This window comes from Corvus kubaryi, unplaced genomic scaffold (genome assembly GCF_017639235.1).
Source record: "Corvus kubaryi isolate FWS band 111438036 unplaced genomic scaffold, C.kubaryi_AGA036_p1.0 37264, whole genome shotgun sequence".
Lineage (NCBI taxonomy): Eukaryota > Metazoa > Chordata > Aves > Passeriformes > Corvidae > Corvus > Corvus kubaryi.
Genome location: NW_024581079.1, coordinates 3,397,488 through 3,424,662, shown reverse-complemented (window position 1 = coordinate 3,424,662; position 27,175 = coordinate 3,397,488). Strand labels below are relative to the sequence as shown.

Below are 27,175 nucleotides of genomic sequence, written 5' to 3'. Positions count from 1 at the left end.
CTCCTCTCCTCTCCTCTCCTCTCCTCTCCTCTCCTCTCCTCTCCATCTCAGGGGAGCTTCATCACTGAGCAGCCTCTTAGCACTGAATGTGATGTGTTGAACACTGAGGGGACTTGATGCCTTCAGTTACTGAAGATATGCAGAAAAGGACAAGAATCTGTTTTGATGGGTCAAATGCATTAAAATACAGAGTAATCCTGGGTATATTGTCAGTTGGTTTTGCTTCACCTCAGGGAAGCTGGGAACAGGCAGCCCAGAGAGGGTGTGGAGTCTCTCTCACTGGAGGTATTCCAGTCCAGACACAATCCTGTGCCCTGTGCTCTGGGATGGCCCTGCTGGAGCAGGCAGGTGGGACCAGGTGACCTCTGGGCTCTTCCAACCTGACCCATTCTGGGATTGAGTGTCCACTATTGCCCTGCAAACAGACCAGTCCCTTGCTGGCCTTTGGGTTCTGAAGTTTGTCTCTGGGCTGTGTGTAAAGGCAGAGCAGATGGAGCTGCTGTTGGCCAAACCCTGAGAATGTTGTTTAAAGTAGGTAGTCCCTTGGTCTTCCTATGCACAAAGCATGAAATGACTGTGGATACATGGCTGGTGTACCTGGGAGAAAGTCTTCATAAGTAACTTTCTCTCTGTAGGATGCTGAGATGCCACATGTTGCATGTTGATCCTTTCCAGTTGGTGAGAAACAAGCTGGGTTTATTCTTAGTGTGTTTCTTGGCTCTGTTGTCCTGTTGTTTTCTGTGGAGAATAAGAGGGCTGGATTGTCAGCAGCAAAGTTTCCTAAAATAAGTATGATAATTGTATATATACATAAATAAAAAATATTAAAAAAATAAATTCTGCAAAGCTTTTTATAATCTCAAATATTTGTGCAACTAGGGGAGACTGGTACATGTTTATTTTGACAACATTAAAAAGTGTGGTGGGAAATTTCCCAGGTAATTGGGACATAAAACTTCTTGTAACCAGTGTGTATATCTGAAACTGCAGTCACTGAACAGTCAGGCTGGTGCTGCTTTCAGGGCTGTCTCAGGAGCTGAGGTGCAGGAAGGTTTTTGCTCTAATTTCAATTCACCTACCCCAAATCAGAGGGCTGTAATTCATCATAGTGCAGGTAAAACAGGGTCTGGCTTAGGTTTTTAGGGCCAATATAGCACGTGTGCTTTGGAAAAAAATGCTCATTCAATCCTTCCCTCTGCTCAGCTCCCTTTATCTCATGGAAGTAACTTAGTTTACCCCTTTCCAAACTAAAATACCCACGTTTTCTTTTAATACCACCATAGTTCCTGCCACTAAAATGTGCTGGTAAAAGTAACTGAAAGCTATAGAACGTTATAGTTTTGTGACTTACCACAGAGATTAAATAACTGGATGTGCTTGCAGAAGAGAACTTGCCGCAGAATCATGGAAAGGTTTGGGTTGCAAAAAGATCATCTCATTCCAGCCCCTTGCCTTGGCTTAGGGAACCTTCCACTGGAGTGTAAGGGTTTCTTTTGCTGATTTATTTGGGATTCTCTGTCGCAAGTGTCACACACACTGACAGAGTCTATAGCGTGTGTTTGACTGCAAGACAAAGGACGTGATGACTCCCCCTGAATCAGTTCCAGGGGACTGTGCCCTGTCCAGGCTGGCACCGTGTTCCCTCCCTGCTCCCTTGGACTCAGAGCTGGGAGAAGAGGCAAGTCAGCTGCACTGGTGGTAAGACAACACTGAGGCAACTCCTGGAGTAATCCCTGTCAGTGGCCATGTTTGGTTTTGGTATGTTTTCCCCCCCATTCTTTTATTGGTTTTGTCCCAAATATTCTGGAGGCAAATTGCAGAAGTTTTATTCCTGTTACTCCTATTTATTCCAATTGCGCTGACCTTTTATTTCTTTTCCATGGGGATTTGGCTCAGAACTATCACTCATGCCTTCAACTTTTAATGAACTGCTTTTAATGGTCTTGCTCTGTATCCAAAAAGGTTTTGGTGGAAGGGAGAGCACTGAGTGCAGAATCAGGAGTGCTCCTTTAAGTAACAAAGTGGAGAGAAGCTGTGCTGAAATCCAGTGTTAACTCTCTCTTCTTTTCTCACTTGTTTGCAGGATGCTACAGTTATCTCCCACCTCATGGCACTGCTCAGTAGGTCTCAATACACACAAGAATACATATGTCAGATCTTCTCCCACTGCTGCAAAGTAAGAAAGACACTTCATGTTCTCTATGCAACCTGTGGTTCTGGCCTGTAAGAACTGTGTGTGTGCTGCCTTTTGTGGCAGGAATTTTGGGCCAGTGATGACTGAGCTGGTACTGCTCTGCATTTGCTGCAGATTTGTCAGGATCGATACATGCTGCTCTGCAGTACAAGAAAATATGCAAATATATGGGGTTTTTATAGGCTTTGGCTACTAAACAAAGCCAACAGTCTGGGCAAGTAGCAGTCTTCACTATTAGCACTATAAATCTTGGAAGACTTCTGGTTTTCCTCTGAAAGTCTCAGGACAGTGTGAGCACCTCTTTGCAGAGGTTGTGCAGCCACTGTCAGCAGTTTTAAACACAGATACTGTTTTCTAAGAGGTGCTGTTGTTGAGAGGAAAAGAAATGCTCTTCTCAGCCGAGCTCTATCAGTTACAGGTTCATCCAGATACATGTTCATTCCTGCTATGTAATGCAAGTCTGTTGATATGAGAAAACTGATTTAAAACCAGCAGCAACCCCACCCCAAACATAGTTTTGTCTTTCCCTCCCCCCACTCCAAGTTTCCACACAGCAGTGGTTTTTATTGTTGCAGTTTTTTGGGAGTTACTGTACCACTGAGTTATACAATAACTGTATCAAAATAATTCAGGGTAGGAAATGAGATTTTTACAGTGTCTTTCCCTTTTAGTAACAATTTAGAACTAAAGGATCATAGACTATGAGAAAGTTCCTAAGTTTGTGAATTTGTAAGTATTTGCCTTGAAAAATATCTTTCTACCTTATCACTTACAATGAGTCCTCTGGAACTGTGAGTTATTCCTTTGTTGAGTATCTGTGTTTCTCTGCCTTGACTGTTATTTTTGTACGCTCATCTCATTGCATTTCTTCTGCTAAGTGAAGCTGAGGACTGAAAACTGCCCGTTTAGTGGGGTATAAAGATAGAACTCAGCTGCTAATATTTAGAGAACTGTTTAAAGCAAACAGAAAGACAAAATCCTACACTGGACCATGGAAGTTCACATATATACCTAATAGTGGAAAAAAATTTGGTATGTTAGGAACAAAAATGCACCAGTGAGGCATCTCCTGTCGAAGTGGCCCCTTGAAAGTCTCCTTTAATAGGCTGAGGAGCTCGAACAGGTGAAAAATCAGGCCATGCTGGCCTACAAGAAAAATAACCCAGGACTAATTATAGGGTGGTAGAGGAGTCAGTTTATACAGTCAGGGGTTGGCTCTGGGAATATAAACCCTGTTGGCTGGGAGAGACCAGAAAACAGTTATTGTCATCTTTTCCCAAAGGAGTTATTACCTTTGCAGCTCCAGCAACTCCCGGTGACTTGCACATCTGAAATGTTGTTAACAGAGCAAATGCACAGTCACTTCACAAGTGAGGAAGGTCTTCTGAGCTCACCATTTCATTTTGTGTGCCTCCTCCAGCCCCCAAATCTCTCTCAAATTTTACAGTGGATATCTGGAAAAAATCAAGTTTTTGGAAAGAAGCTGTTGGCTGTGTGAACAGAGAGAAATATGGCTGCACAAGAAAGGCAGGGTGATGGGTATGAGTGTTAGGAAATGCTTGCATTTGCAGAGTAAACAGCTGCATAACAAAGAAAAATATTTGAGGCTGAGTAAACAGATCATCACAAACGTTAAATTGATCAAGAACTCATTTCTCTTGCCCAGGCAAATGCAGCTGTTCAGCAAAAATCTGAAATGTCCTCTTCCTTCTATTTTGTTTGGTTTTGGGGTTTCAGGTTTATAAGGTCAGTTATTGTATTTTCAGACAGAACAAAATACATCTAATATGGTGAAGACAAATTTGCAGGGTATTTTCTGACTTCAATGAACAGGCAAAGTACATTCTTAAAATTAAAAAAAATAATACATACTGAAAGTTTCAGTATTCACTACATTTTAAATGAAGACTCCATCTTCCTCCAGAAGGCCCTGAGTGAGAGAACCTTTCTTACTTTTCTCCCTGAAGCAATAAGTTACTGTAAATAAGCCTTTGTATTTAGGTGAGGCTTAGGATATGTTCGAAGAGGCATTGATGCTTTTATTTCTCTTTTTCCTCATCTTAGTAGATGTATTAATTGAACTAATAGTGACTTCTCACAGCTCCTGCCTTGTCCCTGTGCTGTTCTCAGCTCACATCTGGTGCAGCCAGTTCTTTCTCTGCCTTTCCAGCATCTTTGGTTGGCTTCTCAGGTTCTGCCTTGCCTGCTCCCTGGAGCAGCTCAGCCCGGTTGTCTAGAGCTAGGAAATCCATCATTTGGGTTCCTAGCATATTGCTGCTGCTTTCTGCTTTTGCTGCTCTCTTTTGGTGCTTCTCCCTGCACGTTTAGAGTTAAAATGAATGGCTGAGGAGCATTGCCCCTGGAGAAGAGCCATCCTTAGCAAGGGAAAGTGTTGATTTACAGGGGAGCAGATGCAGTTCTTAACATACAGAGCCAGGATTCTATCAACACAGAAGCAAATACGTAAACTGAAATCAGGCTGATGTACCTGGGATGTGAGAATGCAAGTCAAAATTCATGTTTTAAAAGTCTCTCTATCTCAGTTCATTTGTTTTCAGAGCAAGTGATGTGAGTAGGTAGAATTTACTGTTTTAATGGTCAAATTAAAGAGGTGGTATATGTTTGGAAACTTCTGGAATTTATATTTGAAAGTGGTGACGTCTCTGCGTAAGTAATTATTTCACTGCCAGTTGAAAATTAAAGTCTCGTGTCTGGGAAGGGTCCAGGATAAAGCCTTGTAACCAAGGCAGCTTCCCCCAGGCCTCTTCTCTTGGGTGACCTTAGGCTGCTGCCTAGGGGACAAAGGCACTTAGGTACCTGCTTCTCATTGTGGAATGAGCTGTTACATTGTGCTATCCTAATGTTTCCTTGAAAATTGGTGTTTTATGATGGAAAATTGTGCAAGACGTGGTGTCTATTCCTGACATACATCAAGATCACTGTCAGAGGAGTGGAACTCTGTCACTGTACCCAAGGTGGAACAAAACCAGGCAGCCTTGCTGTTAAACTGGGGCTGCTTGTTGAACTGCTTGGAAATGCTGCATCATATTCTCAAGTTTTCACCTTTATATTTGCAGCTGGCCCTCTTTATGGGTTAGTGCTTACCTGGTTGTGCTGGTTGATGTGTGCAAACACAGCGTGTACAGATGAAATATTTCGTGTACATCCAGTTGTGCAGCTCAGATACACACCCAGGTGTCACCTCTGTACAGGCATCTGTCCTGCTTGCACAGAATCTGCCACCTGCATCCCGTGGAGGGATCGCTAGTAGTTGAGAATTACTAAATCTAGGGCAGTATGATTTCTTTTACTTTAAACTCACTCATTTTTTTCACATATTTCAATATCTGTTCTTCAGCTCCAACACTGGCATAGCTGCGGCTTTAACTCATTGCCTCAGCCACTTCTGTGTGCCAATGTAAGTGGTTTTCCTCCTTCAACCCTGCTGTTTTAATTGCATTTTTTGGTAGAAAGCTCTTGGTGGCAGTAGCAGCTGAAGCATCTCTTAAAGCACCAGATATGTTACATCTGAAAGTAATTTTATGCTTTTTTCTTAGAGGAAGAGATAGTCTAAAAATGTTCTTTTGACTGCAAGAGGAGTCTGATTTCAGCTGTATCTCAGATTTGAAGATAATGTGTCACTGATGCCTGCCAGGGTGTAAGAGGTGCCATAAACTCAGCCGGGTTTGAACAAGAGATAGGGAGTGAAGAGTCTTTCTTCACTTGCAGATTAGTCAAGGAAGTGCAGGGAGGGATGATAAATGCTGTGGCATCCTATAAGCTGAATTTGAATGTGCATAGCCTGTGCTTAATGCAGAGGTGACCAGAGCTGTGAACCTACTTTTCAAGAGAGGTTTGCAAGTCACAGATCAGCTTTGGCAAGAGACTGCTGAGGGCTGCAGGTGTTGAGATTTCATGTTGGTTTTTTCAACCTTGTCATGCTACAGAAATTCTGAGACCTTTCTCCTGCAAATTTAATATTTGTATTTAATTCCAAAGGCTGTTTTGGAAAAAATACTGACATATCAGCCATTGCCAACTTAGATCTTGAAGTCAGTAAATAGGTGATGGCTGGCTGGATTTATAGCCAAATATGCTTGAAACTAAAATAATAAATAATAAGGAACTGGAGGAAAATGTGAATCTCCTCTCTGTCTGGAACCAGTTTTAGAAGAAATCCCTTCCCTTCTGCAGTTAGAATTGTCGAAAATGCTTAATATTAACAGTGAAGAAGACATTAGTGACTGGTGATATTTTATGTCATTTGTAGAGAAAATCAGGAGCTCTCAGCTGCTTCCAATAGGAAGGGTAGAAACAAAAGTTCTCTATCCATGTTTCTTCATTTGTGAGAACTAGTGTCATTGCCTGTTGAAGGAGAGAGTGGATATGATTACTAGACAAGGACAAACACTGTAAAAATATCAGTTGAAGTTGTTTATGTAAAAAAATAAAATTGCTATGCCAGCTGATTACAAAGTAAATGTTAGGAAATGTGTCTTAAATGTTTAACAGTGAATTGCAGATAGTGGAAACCTCTTACATGTTGTTTTAAAAACCCTGTGTTATGTTTCCTTTGAAGGGTCCAGATCACCAGACAATCTTATTTAACCATGGAGCTGTTCAGAATATTGCACATCTGTTGGTCTCCACCTCCTACAAAGTAAGACATTACAACTACTCTTATGTTTAACTTGTACTTATCAAAGGAATTCAAATGGAGATTGTAAAAACCATGACTGTGCCTGTGAACCAAAGCTATAAACAGGTACAATGTGTATTTGTAGAATAACAGTTGCTTTTACTTGTTGTATTCTGTCAAAACCAGAGCTGTTGCCCTGTGAAGTTAAAGCAGCAATAATGGAAACAGCGCTGGCTGGCGTTGCTCCAAAGGGGAACAGGCACTTGGCAACCCAAGTGGTCTGATTTGTTGAACAGTAAATGAGAATAAGAAGTTAAGCTGAAGAGAAGCAAATGTGGTCTGTCCTAAAAAGCAAGTCATACCTGTAAAAATAGATGGTCGTGGAATGTGTGGAGGCCACCAGCTGCCCGTGTGTTGTGCTCCCTGAATTCCTGAGTCTCAGCTCCCTTCTCTGTTCTGTTTTGGAAGTCCATCCTGGACTATCTGAAAGCACCACCTCAGAGGACAAGCATCACGCTCTACCTGTAACTTGGTGGCCAGGAGGGTCAGCTCCTTCTCAGTCCTTCCACTTGCAAAGACAAGGACACAGTTTAAATATGTGCAGCTGTAGAAGGGCAAGTCAAAGACTAGTATCTAAACTAAAGTAGGTTCTCTGATCTGGGAAGGTTCGTCTTCCCTGTGTCAAAAAAGAAATTTTAAAGATTTCAGAAACTAGGCAGTCATGAAACATGGATTAAATCAAAACTTTGGACTGAAGAAGGAGGAGCCAAGATGAAGAAATTTGTCAATCCTTTTCATCCAGGTGGTAGCTGAGGCTGTGTAATGGCAGTAAAACTTCCGGTGTATATTTGTTTTAAGATTAGTTTGGAATCACTTCAGCTGGATGGTTCTCTTTAGACATTTTATTAAGCCCACGTTTAAAGGATTCTGAAACATAAATCTCAAGGGCACGTATTTCTGATTCTCTAAGATACTTACGAGTCCTGAAAAGAAAAGGTACTATTGTTATATGCATCTGTTCTCTCTTGGTTTTTACACATTTGGGAGGCATCACAAACAAGACCAGTATTTCCTGCTTAGTTCCCAAGTTTTATCCTTGCTGGTTTTCTTCACAGGGTTTACAACATCCCCTACAGAAGGATAGTTCCAACAGGAGATGACAAAAGTCAGGGTGTGAGTTAGATGTTTCCATCTGCCTTTTGTTCTCCATCTCCATTTCTTGTTGATTATACAGCATTGTTTTCTACGAGCCTACCCAGCAGTATAGCCCAGTTGTGCTTTGAAGTCAGTGTTGATATTTCATATTATTATGCTTTTACCCAGGTCCGAATGCAGGCATTGAAATGCTTCTCAGTTCTAGCCTTTGAAAACCCCCAGGTATCCATGACTCTGGTAAATGGTGAGTGCAATGCTGCTGCTGGTTTGACACCCACTTTTTGCCTGGCTGAATGAGAATGACTTGGAGCTCTCTCTCTTTGCAGTGTCTGTTGATGGAGAATTGTTACCACAGATTTTTGTGAAGATGTTACAAAGGGACAAGCCCATTGAAATGCAGCTCACGTCAGCCAAATGGTAATTGTCTTCAGGAATTGGGGAAATAGCAGGGAGTTTAATCCTTGCTGTTTAACTGCTCCCTTCTTGCTTGTTCCAAAGTAATATGGGATGTAAAATCTTAGGAATAATTAGAGTTACTGTTTGCATTGTCTAAATCCTTGAACGAATGGCTCTCACCCCATTTTATAATGTAACTTTCACTCTTTGCTGCACATAAACAGGGAAAAATATTGCTGGGGAGCAGTTTTGTGAGGAATGTGTGTTCAGCCATATGGGTTTTCACAAGTATCTTGGATTTTATTTTAAGTTTTGCTTTGAACAGGCAGAGCACAGTCCTGAGCTGTCATCCTTGGTGGCTATGCTGTGTTGGAGACCGTGCACCAAGATGATGGAGAGCAGAGTTAGTCCCTCTTCCCAGCTGTTTTAAATAAAATAGATTTTTCTTCAGGCTTCATGTGCTCATACAGCAGAATTAATGTTATTAATTAATTTTGTACTTCAGCTTCCCTGCTGGTGTGGGCACATATGTGTGTTCATATTCATAATGACTTTCTCCCCAGTGACAAAATGTGACCCAGTTCCATAATAGCAGCACCCGGGTTATGCTCACTCCATAAGCTGGGATTGACACCCTTTAGGACCATTTTCCTTTTCTTGTGTTGATAATAATGGAATAAATCATTCCAGGGGGTTAAAGAGAGAAAATTACCCATTGCTATAAACTACTAAAATCAAGTTTAAGTCAGGAGTTTGGTTGCTGAGGTATCTGATTATTCCTTTAGGTTTTGATGGCTTTATTTTGACAAGGAGCAGTGAGTTCTCTGAGTTCACCAAACAATTTCTCAGCCACTTGTATCAGTACAGGTCTCTTGATTCTGGGTGAGGAACAGGTGGGGTAGGTAGAACCTGTGACCCTGCTCATGCTGCCAGGTTGTGATGCCCTAACTCAATCACGAGTTTCAGTGATGTGCATGTGTATGAGGGGTGTTCTTGAGTAATCCCACTCCATGCAGGAGGTCTGTCTTGGGACCTCCCAGCTTCTCTTCCAACCACAATTGGCCCAAGCAGTCTGGTTTTACTGGTTTTGTTAGGCAATTCTTAGTGAAGAAGGCAGGTTAAATTAATTGCACTGCAGCAGTCTCAGTTCTGATTGATCTATGTGTTTCTTTAAGAAGTCAGAAAATACATAGAGAATGACATATTTAAAATTAATTTTTGTTACTAATCTTGAGATACAAAGCAGTTGACAAGTCATAAAGACAGGTTGGAGTTAAAAGAATTGTTCTGGGATGGACGGTCCCAGGTCTACTGGTGTTCTTTGCTGATTGAAGGAATTGGGTACACAACCCATCTTCTGCTGTTGTTGACTTTGGCTCAGCTGGACCTTTTAAAGCATGAAAGTAAGTGATGTAGTGCAAAGCAACAAAAGAAAATTGTGGGAAAATGGCAGACAAAGCAGTATCTTGAATTTCAGATTGGGTTTCTAATTAGTCCACAGGCACTCATCCTTCTTAGGGCTCTCAGTTTTACAGCAGTTCTGGAGTTTGCAAAGCCTTGCTGGTTTTTCTGCTGTAGGTCCATCCCTTACCTGATTGCCTCCAAGCCAGACTCTCTCTTCCTTTTTCCTAATGAGAGTAGTAGGTGAAATTGTCACAGATCATCTTTTTTTCTGCTTGTAAATTAGCTTTCACTCCCGCCTTGCCAGCTTCAGTCAGTTAATCTGCAGTTCCTCTGATTTATCATTAGACTCCTTGGAATACAGATCTAGAAGGGTTTTTTCCTTTTGAACCTTCTCTAAAATTTCTATTTGAATCCAGACTGGCATACAAGACTAAGTTCCCTTTTTTTCCCCATCAACAATTGAAGTAGATTTGGAAGACTCAAGGCAATATCTCTTGATTGAAGTGGAGCAAAGATCCTTCCCTTGAGCAGCAGTGTTGGCACAGAGGGAAGAGCAGGAAGCCCCTTGGGAGAGTGCTCTGCAGCTGCAAGTGGAGGAGTAACCTTTTCTGCTAAAATCACCAGAATTGCTTCCAGCTAAGCCAAGCCTATGTTACCTGAAGTAAAAAATTACTTTCTTTCATTTCTGAAATAGAGCTACTTTGCCTGGCAAATAGGGTCTCACTGGACTAAGTGGCAAGCTGCAGGCTGGGTGCTTTCCTCCTCAATGTGCAAGTGTGAAAATGAGTTTCCTGCTGCCAGCTGCAAGGCTTGGGCAGTAAAAATTTAGCAGATGATCTCTGTGCTAACATTCGAGTTGTATCTGTTACTTTCTGAGAAATAATATATAAAGAGACTTCTGATTGTGGGGTTTTTAGCTGTGGCTAAAGAACAGGGATCAGTGTTGTTGCCTTGAAGAGGTGAAAGAACTCACTCTGGGCCCTTGGAAGGAGTTCAGGGATGTGATGAAACACACCATGGTTATATGAGCATGTTGCTTGCTACTCCTTAGCTGAGCAGTTCTGATTGACCCTGTCTACAACTTCAGCCTGCCCAACTGAGGGTCCAAACATGTTAAAGTTTAAAGTCACCTTTACTGAAATACAGTTCTATTTTTTAACTTCGACTGTGGCATGGTAAAAGCCAGTTCCAATGGTTAGTTCAGAAGCTAAAACAAAAGCTATTGGTGCACAGCAGTTCCCCTCCAGCTCCATTGCACTGCTTGTAGCAGAGCAGGTAAAAACTAAACCACTTCAAAGTAAAACACTTTTTTGGTGGGTGAACTATTTTGCATCTCTGGTAGCTTGGGGCACTTTACAAGTACATTAACAAAGAACTTGGCATTTGTCTGATGCTGTGTGCCAGTGGGACCTTGGGGTTGTCATATCCACTATGAGCTGTTGTCTAATAAGGAACAAATGCTGGCTTGGTGCAGTGTCAGAGCCTTGGCTGGGCTCATCATTAATGAGGGTGTGCTGGTTCCTGCAGTGTGTAAAACCCTGCCTGTGGACAGGCAGCACAGCAATTCCACCTCTCCTGGGCTGGGGCAGGGCCTGGGTGTCTGTGCCTGAGCTGTCAGGCTGCCAGCCCTGTGCTGGTTCTCTCCTGATGGCCGCACACCCCAGCGGCAGGTACTTACAGGAAGGTCTGGGTGTGTTGCACCTTTACCTTAGTGCAGGTTGTTCCTTTTGGGTTTGGGGCTCAGTGAAGGCAGTGGTGTGACCCTTTGTGGCTGATGTGTGCTGTGTGTATTGATCAGTGCTCCAGCCAGGGGTCCTGCACTGAGAACCTGCTTGAAAGTGCACCTGTAGGAGTTTGTGTGCCCAAGCCTAGTAAGCTCTGGTGCATTTAAATCAAACACAGGGGAGGATGTTTCATTAGGACAGGGGCTCTGCAGCAGCTGAAGTGCATCAAAGCCATGGTAGGTGACTGTGTCCTGTTGTGTTGTTGCAGCCTTACTTCCATGTGCAGAGCCGGAGCAATACGGACGGACGATCCCTGCATCGTTCTGAAGGTGAGCTGTGTCCTGCTTCAACCACCTTGTAAATATGGAATAATTCTTCTTCTTGTGCTAGCCACGGCAGCTGCTTAAACAGTTCTCTGTTCAAAAGGCTTGCTCATGTAGGTCTATCCTGGTTTTATTTTCTCATATAAAAAGTAGCACAAAATCTGTTGCACCAAAGATTTCAAAGCACCAAGGTCTCCTGACTTTTTTTTTAATTTAAAAAAATAGTTCCCTGGTTTCCCTTTGTTTCCAAGTAATAGATGAAAAATCTGCATGTTGGCTGAGACAAAGGCCCACCCCTCCTGTCTTTTTGTGCAAGAAAATGCAGTGTACAATTCATTCCAATGTGCATATTGGCATCTGTTCTGCACAGGCACCTGGTGCTGCACAGCTGAGGAAGCCAAGCTGCATCCTTCTCCCTTTGTTCCAAATTGACACTCCAATTCTCTTCTCTCCTTTCTCCCTCCATACAACACCTGCAGACTGGGGGCTACAATTCCTTTCTCCCAACCCATCTCTGCTGCAAAGCTCTGTCTTCTTTGGAAGTCTCTTCCCTTGATACATCCCCTGCACTGTGCTGCTCCCTGGGCCACACCCTGGTCCCAGTCAGGACGTGTGTGTTGCAGAGCTGTTGTGCCCTGGGACAGGGAGCAGGGCCTGCTGGCAGTGGCAGGTCTTTGCTGGGAGCTGGACGCTGCCCTGTGGAGCTGCACGTGCTGGGCTGCACAGGCCCTGTGGAAAACCACCATCCTTTCAGACCTTTGGGAAGGGATTTGCTTGGGCCAGCCTCACAGCAACAGCAGCATTTTTTTCCTCATGGAAGCTGCTTCAGCACAAATCCATGCTTGAGGCTGTGGAATTAAATGTGTTGTTGTACTTGAGATTAGACAAAAGAGTGAGGAGAGAAGGAAGGCACAGAACCTTTGCCTTGCTCCAACCACCCCAGTGATTCCTCTTCCAGGAGCTCATCGTTCCAGGATAACATGGTGTCCCTGTGGTTAATCCAGCCACAAATCCTTTGACCTCTGCTGAACTAAAGTGATGGCCCCTTTAGCATTCAGGAGTTATTGACCCTTTGCTATCAAACTTTCTGCATTTGGGGACCAGTCAGTGTTGTGTGCTTCCAAAATGGTTTTAATTTACTTTCATTGCTCAGTTTGAGTAGCAGGTTGGCCTGTAACGTGGGAAAAAATAAAATCCCTTGACAAAGGCAAGGAGGCTGATAAATAATGGATTTGATGGGAAGAGAAATGATTTCTCTGGAATCCTAATAATGAAACTGTCCAGATAACCGAGACACATCCCATCCATACCATGGAAATTAGATACTCCATCTTCACAGTCCATTTCCAGACTTTCATCTGCTGGCCAGGTGTGCATTGTGGGTTGCCATCTTACACCCCTACACAGCCCCCTCCTCCTGTGCATTAATTGCACTGTACTGACCTGTAGGTCCAGTGGAACAGTTAAAATGTCTGTCAGAATTCTTGCTTTTGTTTAACTTTAAGCACATGGAATTGCTTAGTGTTGAATGAGATTTGTGTTTCTTGGGTGCATGCAGCCAGTGATTTACCAATGCCCAGCCCTTGAATTCCAAGAAATAGCTCATTTCAGGCCATTTGACCTTGGAAAGAATTAAGAAGTACATTGTCTTTGTGATTTAGACATGGAATTCCACTTCTTTTCTTTCTCACTCCACATGAATGTAATTTTTTGAGAGCCTATGTGCAGTCTTCCCTGCTGCCTCAAGGCCAGGTATGCAGAAGGGGCTGTTTTGGCTCACTGGATTAACTGCAAGATTCACAACCTCAGTGATAATCCCTGAGGTGGCATCTAGTTTCTAAAATATGTAGGCAAGTCCTACTTCCTGTGCAATGGAGATAAGATACTTATCCAGTTAATCATTTGAACAGTCAAGTAGATGGCTAAATGTTACTTCAGGTCCCCAAAACATAACTCTGAGCAACATTTGCTAGAGTAATTCTGTTGAACTTGGTGGCATTGCATAAGCACAAACCTCAGTGTTATTCCTCATCCATTTTCATTGGGGAGGCTCAAGTGAGCAGAGTCCCAGCCCTTGGAGAATTGGCCTTTCCAGAGTTAAGTACTTCTCACTGAGCTTTGGGTAAAGAACGACTTGACTGGTTTTTATGTTTCAGTAGGGAAGGTGTCACAAAACTGTTGTCATGTAGCCAAGGTAGGGGAGATGTCAGGGAAGGCAGAATGGACCTGGATTCCAGGTTAGCTGCTTTTCTGGTTGACCAGATATGCTGCTGAGGAGTATTGCTGCCTTGCTTCCTGCTCTGGGCAGCCAGTGTGTGGGAAAGGAACCCTGAGATTATTTCTAACTTCACCGTCCTTAGTTAGTCCTGGATCACAGAAGGGCAGGAGGGGTCAAGTACTTCTTGAGGGCAGCTTGGGTACTTTTGGTTCTGGTGTGTAATAAGAACAAGCCTGTGCAAATACCAACCTTTGAGTGGATTTTTTTTTTTTAAGGTTTTGTCAAGCTTTGTCCATGGTCACTTCTAAACATTTCATCATTTTGGCTGTGTGAGAAGTTGTTTGAAAGTAGCCCATTGTACACTTAGCAATGCCTGAGCAACACCCACTGAAATGTGCGTGTGTGGAAGTTCTTACCTAAAGAACAATGCTGAGCATTGCTGTAGGACAGTTCTTTCATTGCTTTGGAGTTTCTTTATCAAGGTAGCTGCACTCAAAACTCCTTTTTGTTAATGTCTGCAGACTCTGCCATGCTTGGTTCGAATGTGCAGTAAGGACAGACTGCTGGAGGAGCGGGTGGAGGGGGCAGAGACTCTGGCCTACCTGATCGAGACGGACGTGGAGCTGCAGAGGATGGCCAGCATCACCGACCACCTCATCGTCATGCTGGCTGACTACTTCAAGTACCCCAGCTCCGTCAGCGCCATCACCGACATCAAGAGGGTGTGTTCTGACCCTGCTCTGACCCTCTGACAATGGGCAAAACCAAAACTAAATGGCCTCAGGATGGGCTTTTTTAGTTCTGTTTAAACCCGATGCCTGAGATGCTCAATTGAAAGGTGACCAGAGGTCCAGCAGAACTTGATTCTTTTGTGCTCTCCCAGCATCAGTCACTGCTTTCTGAAGAGTTCATTATCCACACTCAAACTGTGTATATCTGGTCTTCCCATCCTCTAAGTTTAAACATCTTGCCTTCAGGAACCAGTACATTTCAGCTTCATAAGAGATAATAGTCCACTTGAAGAGAGATTTGTTTTCAATTCTTAGGTCAGGTTTGTGGAAAATCTGAAGTTCAGAGAGCGTTCTGTTGTGTTAAAGCACAAAAACATGTGGGTGTCGTGCACTGTTGTGTATTATGAGTTATCTGCACTTGCAAGAGGTTGGATAAACAGAGACCAGATGTACCTTGGAGTCTTACTGAGTCTGATTATTAGAAAGTACCCAAAAAAATAGATTACAGAGTTTTGCTTTTTTTCCCAAACTGGCCCAAGAGATAGGTTCATTTCCCTGACCTTTATAGAATGGGGTTAATTCTGCATAGAGAGCCTCTTGAATTCTATGTAAAAGTGCAAATGAAATATAAAAGAAATTAGTTGCAGTATAAAAAACTAAGGGAAAAGAAGTTTAGCAGCTTACTGAGGAGTTATGGACGTTTACTGTAGCATCAAAAATATGATCAGGTTCCAAAAGTGAGTGGGGCAATTGTAAATATTATGACAGTGCTCTGAGTGTGCAGTAAGTCTGTAGAAGCAGCCAGCTGGGAGGAGCAGCCAGGGTGCTGGCTTTGGACAGAGTGCTTGGAATTGCACCCTGTAAGGTAAAACTACGTGAGGAGTGAGTGAGGAATCTGCCAAACAGAGAACTTGTCTGCTTAAAATATTTATAACAATTATATAATGCTTCTGCTCCAATATAGCTGCACTGGAGAGAATTACTCATAGAGCTTAATTTTGGACATTTCTTTTATTTCAGCACTTTGCTACCTTATACTGGTATTTTCCTGGCATTTTGTGTAGACTTCGAAGATTGCATTGTTTTGTAGAACCCTTTGGTGTACAGAGTTTTGAGGGCAGTCAGAGTCACAGAATTACTCTCAGTGAAGAGAACATGAGGAGATCTGAGAGCCCAAATTTGCTGTTCCAAGCAGGGTCAACCTCAAACCACCACTATTTTATGATGCCTTTAGTGCTCCCATTAATTATAGAATCATAAAATCACAGAATATCCTGAGCTGGAAAGGGACCCCAAGGATCATCCAGTCCAACCCCTGGCCCTGCACAGACACCCCAACAACCCCACCCTGGGCATCCCTGGCAGCGCTGTCCAAACGCTCCTGGAGCTCTGGCAGCCTCGGGGCCGTGCCCATTCCCTGGGGAGCCTGGGCAGTGCCCAGCAGTCTCTGGGGGCAGAACCTTTCCTGATATCCAACCTGACCCTCCTTAACGTGGACAGCCTGAGACTTAGAGACCAACTTTGGCTCCTGCTTTTGCTTCAGTTCTCTTGTTAAAACTTCCCTTGATTCTCTCCGAGTTTTTTCACTCCTTCTGGCTAGTTCCTGTAAGTTTCTGTTGAGAGATAAGAATAATTTTTGCCTGAATACAGTCTTGATAGTGTCCTAACCTTGTTTTGGCCTCAAATTGAAGACAAAGTTGTCTTCTCTTTAACTCAGCAGAGAAATGAACCCTATTCTTAACTTTGGTTATTGCATTTAGCTGGTAAATGTGGACATGAGCACTTTGTGCTTCTGGCTGCCCCTGGAGTGGCAGACAAAGAGAATGGATAAAAGCACCAGGTTAGAACAGATTAGAATATCCCAGTGCAGCTGCTTTGGTGGCTGAGCCTGGTGCCTGTGCTGTATTTCCCAGCTGGACCACGACCTGAAGCACGCCCACGAGCTGCGCCAGGCCGCCTTCAAGCTCTACGCGTCGCTGGGGGCCAACGACGAGGACATCCGCAAAAAGGTGAGCCTGGGGAGGCTGTGGGCGAGCGCCCAGCCTGAGGGGCACCTGGAGGCAGCAATTCCCACCCCCCAGAGGTTTGCCCCGTTACGGTGTAAACAGCTGGAAATGAGAAGGTTCTCTCTCCTCCATTAATATAAACTCTCAGAGTGCATGGAATTGGAACAAAAGTTAATGTCTTGTTATCAGAGTATGCCAAAAGTAACGTTTAGTTCTGTAAACGTCTTCACAGTGGTGAACTAGACCAGCACATGAAGTTGTCTCTCAGCATTTTTGGTACTTGGCTACTCATAAGAAATATTGTTGTGGCAGATGAGAAATTTCTGCAACTTGTGTTCTGAGAGAGATAATACACCTCTGTTCTCCTCTATCTTATTATAGAACAAATGTTTTAAAAAGCAATAAACCCTGGAAAGTCTGCTCATACTGGGAAACGAAGTCAGAATTTGTTTCCTGATTCTCAAGTGACCAAGGGGCCTTGCACTGTCATAACAAAGCAGTTGGTGATTTAAACATAACAGCAAAGAGATTGGCTGCTTGGAGCACTCACATCGTTAAAAATTAATGTGTGGAAAGTGGAGGGAACTTAATAAATGAATGATTAAAAGGAGCATTTTTTAAAAATTAATCATGGATTTGCAGTGTCATGTAGCAAGTGCAGGAGACAGGAATGTTTTCTGAGTTTATTTGCTGGTTAAAGGAGAAAAGCAGAAGGAAGGGGGTAGGAAAACACAGGGTGAAAAGTTAACATCAGGAGGATTTAGCAGTGGGGAACCACGCAGGATCTCCAAAATTCAACCCCATAAACTCCTCTTTTGTTGCTTTAGTTAATAGTGAGGATCCTTCTTTTATACAGCTTTTAATAAGCAGTGGGTGTGTACATGCCAAAGTTGATTTATTATGCAAAATCCATAATTCATCTGGGTATTAACTCCCTTTTATCCTGGTCTTAAGTACTTGTGCTGGCCTTGTCTAAATATGGCAGATGAGCCACTGGATATTTTTTATCCCCACAGTTCTACAACCTGTCTCTGATCTGTAGTTTGTGTATGTTGTGTGCACTCACACATGCTCACTTTCATTTTAATATGACATTAAGGGTAATTCATGTATATTATGTGTGTGTGTGTATATATATGTGTATAAAACACCCTCTTGTTCCTTGATGATTAAAAGCTGGAGTGGAACACAGCATGTAGATTTTTAAATTTCTGAATTGTCTGCAGATACACAAAACTTCCCACTTAATCTGGCAAGAGAGTGTGGCGTGCTGGTTTTAGCTGCAGTTTTTACATGTAACATTGAAAATGCTGCAGCCAGAAGCCCAGCAAGCCATGGGTGCTGTTAGAGCTGTGCACTGACCCGAGTTCTTTGGCGCAGATCATCGAGACGGAGAACATGATGGACCGTATCGTTAACGGCCTGTCCGAGTCCAGCATCAAGGTGCGCTTGGCTGCAGTCAGGTGAGCCCGTCCTCGTCCACGCAGAGCCTCTGTCTGTCACTGTGTGTGCTGCCCCTGGGAGAGCTCCTGCTGGCTGCCTGAGAGCCACTCTGAACTCACTTGTGCTGCTGGGAACCCTCCTGGGAGAGGGGCAGTTATGCTGGGCTGCTGCAGGGTTTTCTCCGGGCTCTTCCCCGGCTGCTCCTTGCCCGCCTCCCAGCTCAGTAATCCCTGTGGAGCAGCAGGGTGTGCACAGCAGTGTCTGGGGGGGTGTGCATGTCTCACAGGGAAGGTTTCTGTTCCATTCCAGATGTTTGCACAGTTTGTCCCGTTCTGTCCAGCAGCTCAGGACAAGTTTTCAGGATCATGCTGTATGGAAGCCTTTAATGAAGGTAAGTGAGGAACAGGCAGGTCTCGGTGCCTGGAGTGTTCTGGTCCATTCAGGGAGCACAGGGTGTCTGTTCAGTTGGCATGCCTTGCTGTAGAAGCATGATACAAATTACCTAGAAATCAAAATCCCATGGCCTTCTCCTAAGAGAGCCATGAATCAACAAAAACAAACAGCAGCAAGCATGTGGTTCATGCTTGGTTTTTGGTTGGCCTTTTGTTTCCTTTTTTTCTTTATTGTTTTTGGGGGGGGTTTTGAGATCAGTGAGTGAAGCTAAATTATTCCCAATGTTCACACAGGACACTACAAGGACTACATCTCAGACTCAGACTAGATGGCACAGTTCAGACTTGGTCTGTGAATCCTGCAAGAGAATTTAGATCTGCATTTTCTCCTCTAATTCTCTACCTCTTACATCTCATTGCAGATTCTATAACTTAAGTCAAAGAGCTCAGAAAGACCTTTAAAAAGACACATTATCATATAGTGCAATTTTCCTCAAGATGAAGTGAGATGCAAGTATGCAAGATATGTCATCTCTCATCCTGTAATGTCACTGTCATAGATAGAGATAAATAAACCAGTTTCTCAGTTTCAACATCCTTTAGACCTTGAAAATGGAGAACAGACCAAGTCTGCTAGCACGCCTGAAGGCTTGGGCAGTATTGACACCCTTGGGAATCTCCTGAAGTGAGCTTGACTTGACTGTTCAGAAGTGAAATGGCCAGAGCACAGAAGGTGGTGTTGGCAGTAGTGGACAAGGGAGGAACATGCCTGGTTTAGGAGTTGATGTTTTGGTGCTGCTGGAGATCCACGCAGAGATGAGGGACTATTACTTGTCCCAGGCTATGCTCCTCTGAGGGGGTGCTCCTGAGGAAATTTGCTGTGTTGTGCTGAGCATGAGGTACAGAGGGGTTGAAAAGGCTCCTCCTCCTGGAGCTTCCTCTGCATATGTGTCCTTTACACAGGGATTGTCCCCACTGATTTCTACTGAATTGGACTAAAAGCTCTCAAATCTGCCTTCTGTGAAACAATGCATTGCTCCAGCTTGTCCTGTGATGGGCATCATGTCTGGGTCTGCACTGCTAGCATCAAAGCACCTCCTGAAGTTTGGAATATCCAGCTACAGCATAATTCCAGGTATTCCATTTCAGTGATCTCTTCATCATCCTACTGACAGAATTCCTCTCTCTCCCCTCTGTGACTGCAGGTTTTACAGAATGCTCCAAATGAAATTCTTGTAGTAGCATCTTCCACGCTATGCAATCTTCTTCTGGAATTCTCTCCAAGCAAGGAGGTGAGTACTTAGCCAGCAGCAGGGAGAGGGGATGGCCTGAAGTGAGATTACACAGTGGATAAATTAGCATAAAGGTGTGTTAATTGGCAGGCACTGCTTGTGACATGTCACAGAGCTGTGATGTTACAGAGCCTGTGCCACTGATAGCTTGGAAACAAAAAAATCATTGCTTACACTGGTGTGACAGTTAATTTGGTCTTCAAAGAAAAGAAGTAGACATGAAGTTTTGTCATTTTCTTTTTACTTGTAAAACACTATTATCTAAAAAGATCATAAGCAAGAAGAAACCACGCTGATTATTTGCAATGTGATCTGTTGTCTTAGAGAATTACTGCTACTGTAATGCTGAAAATGCTGGCATAGCTGAGTCCTGTGTTTTTATTGTTCTCAGATGAACAGTACAGGATATCTGGTTCTGCAGAGTCTGTATTTCATACAGATCATACCCACAGATCAACACTCCATAGCAGTGCAGCAATTCCCCAAGTCTAAAATACTTTCTAATTACAGAAAATATTTGCAAGATTGTGCTGTATGTGGGATCCTGCAGGGCACTTTGGGTTACCAAATTATCAGTTGATCTTGGTGGTTTCAATCATATCTGTGAGACAGAAAACTAACTGAAATAATGCCAAGCACAGTTCACTGGCCATGGGGCTTTCTTTAGCAGACTGCAGGTCAGGTGGGGTTTTTTTTTTGTTTTGTTTTTGTTTTGTTTGTTTGTTTGAGGTTTTGTGTTTGTTTGTTTTTGTTTGGGGTTTTTTGTTTTTGTTTTGGGTTTTTTTGGGTTTGTTTTTGTTCTTATTGGTTGGTTGGTTTTTATTGGATTTTTTTGTTGTTGTTTGGTTCGTTTTGTTTTGGTTTTATTTTTGTGGGGTTTTTTTGGGTTTTTTTTTGTAGTGTTTCCACTTCAAATCGGAGTGAAATACTGGATTTTCTGTCAGGATACACGGTTCATGTCAAAAACATCATTGCCAAAAGAAAATTGATTGTGTAAGGGGAAGGAGTATTTAGAAGTACTAGGTTTGAAAGCCTCTATAAGGCACCTGATCTTTTTACATAGCGCCTTTTTCTTCTACATAATACTTTGAAAGTTGTGTATAAAGCACCAGTCACTGCAGTAAATGAGCAAAGCTGAAGTGGCTCTGTGTTGTACCCTGTGAAGAGCTGGGTCATTCCAGTTTGGGAATGTCTCCCAGTGCTGTGGCCATGGAGCAGCCCCTGGGACTGTGGTGAAATCCCTGGCAGGTTCTTGCAGTGCAGAGCACCTGGGACCAGGTGAGCTGGGCACAAACTGCTGCTGCTCCTGCAGCATCCAGTCCCTTCCACGCATTCCTGTTTTCATTGGATGAACCAGTGAATTCAGTCCAGGAGGAAGGCAGTTGTTCCAAACTTCACTTTCAGTACATTAATCAGTGTGAAAGAAAAGTGCATGGATTGATATTTTTCTTGTATTTCAATCAAGAAGTCTACAGTTTTCTTTATTATGCTGAAGTTTTTGTCCTGGGTTTTCATTTGGTCTGATTACAGGACACAAAGATTTAATGTCAAGCACGGTGTCAAGTAGCTTTCATTGTCCTTAACCTCTTTTAAACAGTGACATATATCCCTCTTATTACCCAAAATGATGTGATTGAAGGAAGATTGTTTTTGGAGAGCAGTCCTGAGCTGGAAGTTTCTAGGAAAACCCATTTGCTTGTGGGGTTTGGCAGATGTGTGTGCAATACCACAGCAGCGTGTGATGAGGTATATACACACATAAATGTGTGTGCATCTGTGTCTCTACAAACACAGAGACGTAGGAGAAGGCAGCTGCTGCCTTGTCCTGACTTTTTTTCATAAAAACCTACTTTTAAGTGGTCATGGTTATGGGGTGTGCATGGCCAGCTCATGTGAGTGCCCTGGGCATGTTGCAAGCTCAAGAATAAGATACAAGCAGTATATTTTTTATGTTTTCATTTATGCACTTAGTCTAAGTAGTGTTGTAAAGATGTGTTTTTCCCTCCTCCTTTCAGCCTATTTTAGAATCAGGAGCCATAGAACTTCTGTGTAGTTTAACCCAGAGTGAAAACCTTGCCTTGCGAGTGAACGGCATCTGGGCGTTGATGGTGAGTAGGACACCCCAGTGAAGGACCACTTGTGAGTGTGCTCCTTAAAAAGTTTGTGAACTTACCTCATGGAACTTGTTATTAAAAACGACGTAATTGAAATCTGGCTTGTCTTTCCACTGAACTGCAGAAGAAAAGCAGCATCAGCCTGGAACACTTCATCTATTAGTCCATAAAGTAAAATAAATTCTTCAGTTCTGGTACCAATTTTGTTGCCAAGGTCATTCAGGGAAGCAGTTAAGTAGAGTCAGTAGCATGCCAGGGGGCAAATAAAAGCAGGTAATAACCAGGTCAGGTGTAAGACAATGTGGAAATGGAATTCACTGTGTAGCAGTTGCTCATAAATTACAGCCTTTTTGCAAGATTAATTTAGGAAGGATATATTCTTGTAGGGAATAGTCTACTAAAAGAGTGAAAGCCCAGGCTTTCAGGTAAAAAAAATCAATTAAAAAGTGTGTCTGTTTCAGAATATGGCATTTCAAGCAGAACAGAAGATCAAGTCAGACATCCTGCGAGGTCTGAGCACAGAGCAGTTGTTTCAGTTGCTTTCTGATTCCGATGTAAATGTTCTGATGAAAACTTTGGGACTGCTCAGGAATCTTCTCTCCACTCGCCCAGTAAGTAGAGCTGCAAACAGACCTTCTGGAAGCTGATCAATCATGCAGCCAATGCAGCACTTCTGTGCAAGACAAGTTATTTTTCTGTTTCACCACTTGGATTTATTCAAATATCTGTAACCAAATGTGCAAATCAGTGTGAGAAAACATTTGAAAGAATTCTCTGCATCCATGAAAACATTGCAATTATTATTAAAGCTAGACATTAAATTAAAATGTTCAATTCCATTGCATTTAGCTTTCAGCAACATTATTTTCATAGCAATTTCTCTGTGAAACTTGTCCAGAACAACACTGAGGGTTGCACCATTGAGTCAGTGTATGGAAAGGTCCAGGTCTTAGAGATACCTGTGTTTTTTCTTCCTTGGCACTTGAAATACTTCTTATCCAGCTACACAGATAGTACTGGCTTTGTGCATTTGGCTGTGGGACTGTGCACTTACAAAACGCAGACATTCATTTTACCCCCCGAAATAAAATGGTTGGAAAATGTAAGCCCGTGAGTTGTTTTTGACAGGGGGAGAGAGATACTTGTGGAGAAAAAGAAAAGGGTAATTCCCTGTGAAGAACAGAGGGAAAACATGCAGCAAATATTTGGCAAGCCAACATTTTTGAGGGGAAAAAACCCATGTGCATTTATCACATATTGTGTTTCTGCCATAAAAAGGTCACTGTAAAAAATCTTCTGATATTTGTACTCATTGAGTCTCAATAACCTTCATAGAAAATTAGCTCTGTCTTACTGTGAAAAAATATTTAATAGCCAGTCATTCATTGAATTCACCCTGACAATTCTCATTGTCACTTAAGGTGTTCTCCATCTGGAGCTATGTGCCAGCTTCACTGCTTCCTGTGGTAGGATTTAGAGCCAGAACTAGGCATTTTCAGCCTCTACCCAGAATAACTCATCCAGCAGCTTTCCAATGAAATCTCATTATTAGCAATTTTAAGAAGTCCTACAAGAATCCCTGAGGTCTTAAAGAATTATAGTGTGCTGTGTGCTGGTCACCTCTGGTGCCTGTTTGCTGCCACTCCTGAGGTTTGGTTATCAGTTAATCCAGTAGATCTTGTTTAATCTTTTCTCTTATATTCTAGTGTTTATAGTCTGTCATCAAGTGACCTTTGAGCTGTGATCCTGTGAACTTAGGGCACTTTTCCCAGACAATAAGCAATGCATCTGGCTTATTTCTTTGTCCCCTCTCAGGCTTTGGAAATGTGGCTATTGAACCTGGGCACAGTGTCCCTGCAAGAGTAGCAAACACCAGAGAAGAAACATCTGTTTTCTCACCCCTCTCTGATATTACCCCCTGGTTATCAGAACAGAAGTGGCTGTTTCTAACTGCAGCATCACACTGGGTCAGCAGGGTTCAGTCCTCAGCCTGGCCTCCATGCAACTGGGACAGCAGTGTCTTCCCTGCAGGTGACAGGGAAAGCACCACTGAGGCCTGTATGATGCTCTCTCAGACAAGAGCAGGCTCCACATGAAGAGTGTTTCTGCTGTGATAAATCCTTGGTTTGGGAGAGCTCACTGGGAGCAGTGCTCGGTGGGCAGGGTTGCTGCTCCTCACTTGGAGTGATTCAAGCAGGAATGTCCCTTCATGTCTGGGGAGTTACACTAACTGTATTTCATCCTTGCTTTGGCAGCACATAGACTACATAATGAGCACTCATGGGAAGCAAATCATGCAAGCAGTGACCCTCATTCTGGAAGGGGAGCACAATATAGAAGTCAAAGAGCAGGTACCATTTCTGTTTTGTGTTGTCTTGGCAGAATAAAATAAAAGAGAGCAAAGAGTGCTTAGTGTTCACAACATGTCTTTTTTGTTTGGGATTATGATGTGCTGTGAATATTTTACTGAGATCTGTCAGATGAATACCTTGAGTACCTACAAGAATGCTTTTCTTTCTAATGGATTGTTGCAGTATTGTTTGAACTGAATTCAGATTGGTTTTGCAAATGTAGGTTTGGCGAAGAGGAGGGATGTGAAGGTAGAAGAATTAAATTGGAGCCATTGCATGGCAGGAAGGGGGCACTAGGAAGAGAAGGAGAAGCACTAGCAGGGCAAAGAGCATCCTGGTGGAGCTCAGGAAAAAGTGGGGAGGGACCCGCCCTGACAAATGGAAACTTAAGAAAAGGAATCTGCAAGAGCAAAGGCAGAGGGAAAGAGGAGATGGCCAGCAGAGAATGGCATCCTGGAACCAGTGTACAGGGACAGCTGCTGTGGGGGTGCTGAAGCAGCAGTGAGAGGACAGGTGAGCAGGAGTTGGCTGGATAACTCTTGTGCCAGACAGGACAGGCAGTGGGAGAGCCTCATACAGGGTGTGGTGGGGGAGGATGGGGGCAGCAAGAAGCTGTGGGAGATGCCAGAGGATTGCTTTGGCTTGGGTTGGATATGGGTAGCAAACAGCACAGGAAATGACTGTAGGAGTAGAGCTGGACTAAATCCCTGCTCAGGGAAGGACAGGCTGAAGGCCAACAAGCCTCCTTTGGTGATTTAAGTGCAAAATTAGCAAAAAACAATCCCCAAAGACTTGCTAGCAAGTTTAGTGACACCATGGATCTGAAACAGCTGAGAATTAATCATGTGTGTCTTTCTAAATAGGTCTTCCTGATAAAGCCGTGGTGACAGGAATGGCCTTTATTGCCACAGGTTATTTACCTTGCCAAGCCTCTCCATCACTGTGCAAGAGAACCAGCATACCTGGGAAATAATCTGGGAAAGGGCTGGGCTGAATATGGGCTTTGAGGCCTTTATCCACTGAGCTCTTCCTTGGTCCCTGTGGTGCAGCTGGCTCTTACTTCAAAATCCAGTAATACCTGTCTGCACACCAGACCCCCTGCTTGCAGCAGGACAGCGCTTGTCTCTGTCACTGCTGGCCTCATCAGGATGTAATTAGCAGCTTGGAAGTAATTAGTCTCTGCAGCTGCTGACACAGTGCAGTGCAGCTTAGACACAAGCACCATGCAAGTGCTGATCATGCTCCAGTGTCCTCCCAGTATGTCCAGAAAAAATGGTCTTCTTCCAGAGCTCTTTGGGAAAGAGCTTGTGGAGCATCTGCTGGTGCCCCTGAGAGCCAGGGAAGGGGCTGTGCCAGTCAAAGTTCTGTGCAGGTAGTGCCAGGGTGCTTCAAGGGCATCCTGTGGGATGGCTCCTCTAATTTGCAAGAAATAACCAGCTGCAGAAGTAGCTGGAGTTTCCTGTGCAGGTGACAACTGTGATTAGACTTGTTGAGACCAAATTACTGCTCTGCCAGATCAGCAGAAGGGCCTCTGTCTCGCCTGTTCCTGACCTGAAGAACGGGGTGGAAATGGTTGGGGTTTGTTGTTTTTCCTTTCCCCCCAGCCACTGCTGAAGAACAGACTGCTCTATATTCCAGGGCATTTATTCTTTCCTATATGTCACAGATTTCTATAAGAGACTTAAAATGTTCTTCCTTGCAATGAATTAATGAGTGCTGCTCTTCACTTTAAAATGGCGATGAGTGGTTTTGGCCAGGGCTGCTCCCCACAGCTGGTAACTCCTTGGCATTGGCCCTGGATGTGAGAAAGCTGGAAACTCCAGATTAAAGATATTAAAATAATTAAAGGAATTGTTTGTCTCGAGTTCAGAGCTGTCAGGGAAGCTGTATAAATCATGGGATGTGATCTGGGGCCAAATAACTTCCCAGTTTTTCTCTCTTTCAGACATTGTGTATCCTTGCCAATATAGCAGATGGCACGACAGCAAAAGAACTGATTATGACCAATGATGACATCCTGCAGAAAATCAAATACTACATGGTAGGGGGGATTTCTCTTAAAGGATTTGTGTTGGTCTTTTGCAGGAATGATAAGGGGAAAGTGCTTTAGGATTTTGTTTTGTGAATTGTTCACTCTCATGCACTTAATTTCCATATAACCAGTGGGGCATAAGTGCAGTTCTGTATGGCAGAGGCATACAAAGGAGCTGGCTAAAAGGAGAATCCAGGGCTTATTTCCCATAAAAACATTACAGGGGCGTCACCTACATGGAAAACATTTCATGAACTTGGCAAAGGCATATCTTGGAGACGTTAGTAAATATTTGGAAGGAAGTGATTGACCACTACTCAAGTGCCTTATATTATGGCCCTATCTTTGAGAGAAATTGTAGATAAGAATTAGTCCCAGCTTTGCTATCTTATTACATGATGAATGCCAAAATATAAGCCTTGTGAATTTCTGAATTTCTTCTTCTAAACTTGTATTCTATTTTTCTGTAGAGTCATTCAAATGCTAAACTACAGCTTGCTGCCATGTTCTGTATATCTAATCTCATATGGAATGAAGAGGAAGGTAAGAAACCCTCCTTCTTAATGCACAGGCAACTTACTATCCTGATCAAAAAGCTTTTGTTGCTCAGCAATCAATATTTGCAGTGCACAGTGCAGTGGGATCCAAAGTATAATGGGAAACATCATTATAGGTGTAGGATGGAATACGTGGGAGTGGTCAGGAGACAGAGGAGACTGCAGGGAGCTGTTCTGGGGGAGACACAAGGACACAGTGACAAT

The 27,175-nt window shown here is 43.3% G+C and overlaps 1 protein-coding gene across 5 annotated transcripts in view; it reads left to right on the top strand.

Annotated features, from left to right (window-relative positions):
* Positions 1-27,175, top strand: part of ARMC8 (armadillo repeat containing 8) — a 63,364-nt gene that overhangs the window by 31,613 nt on the left and 4,576 nt on the right. For 3 of the 5 annotated variants that reach the window (XM_042024735.1, XM_042024732.1, XM_042024733.1), the window contains 16 exons: positions 2,084-2,176; positions 5,553-5,612; positions 6,774-6,854; positions 8,157-8,232; positions 8,315-8,405; positions 11,781-11,841; positions 14,575-14,775; positions 16,698-16,793; positions 18,171-18,253; positions 18,543-18,624; positions 19,831-19,917; positions 21,933-22,025; positions 22,493-22,642; positions 24,287-24,382; positions 26,328-26,423; positions 26,885-26,957. In XM_042024735.1, coding sequence (XP_041880669.1) covers positions 2,084-2,176; positions 5,553-5,612; positions 6,774-6,854; positions 8,157-8,232; positions 8,315-8,405; positions 11,781-11,841; positions 14,575-14,775; positions 16,698-16,793; positions 18,171-18,253; positions 18,543-18,624; positions 19,831-19,917; positions 21,933-22,025; positions 22,493-22,642; positions 24,287-24,382; positions 26,328-26,423; positions 26,885-26,957 — 1,519 coding nt within the window. The remainder of the gene's footprint in view (positions 1-2,083; positions 2,177-5,552; positions 5,613-6,773; positions 6,855-8,156; positions 8,233-8,314; positions 8,406-11,780; positions 11,842-14,574; positions 14,776-16,697; positions 16,794-18,170; positions 18,254-18,542; positions 18,625-19,830; positions 19,918-21,932; positions 22,026-22,492; positions 22,643-24,286; positions 24,383-26,327; positions 26,424-26,884; positions 26,958-27,175) is intronic. The other 2 variants (XM_042024734.1, XM_042024736.1) reach the window with 2 other exon arrangements.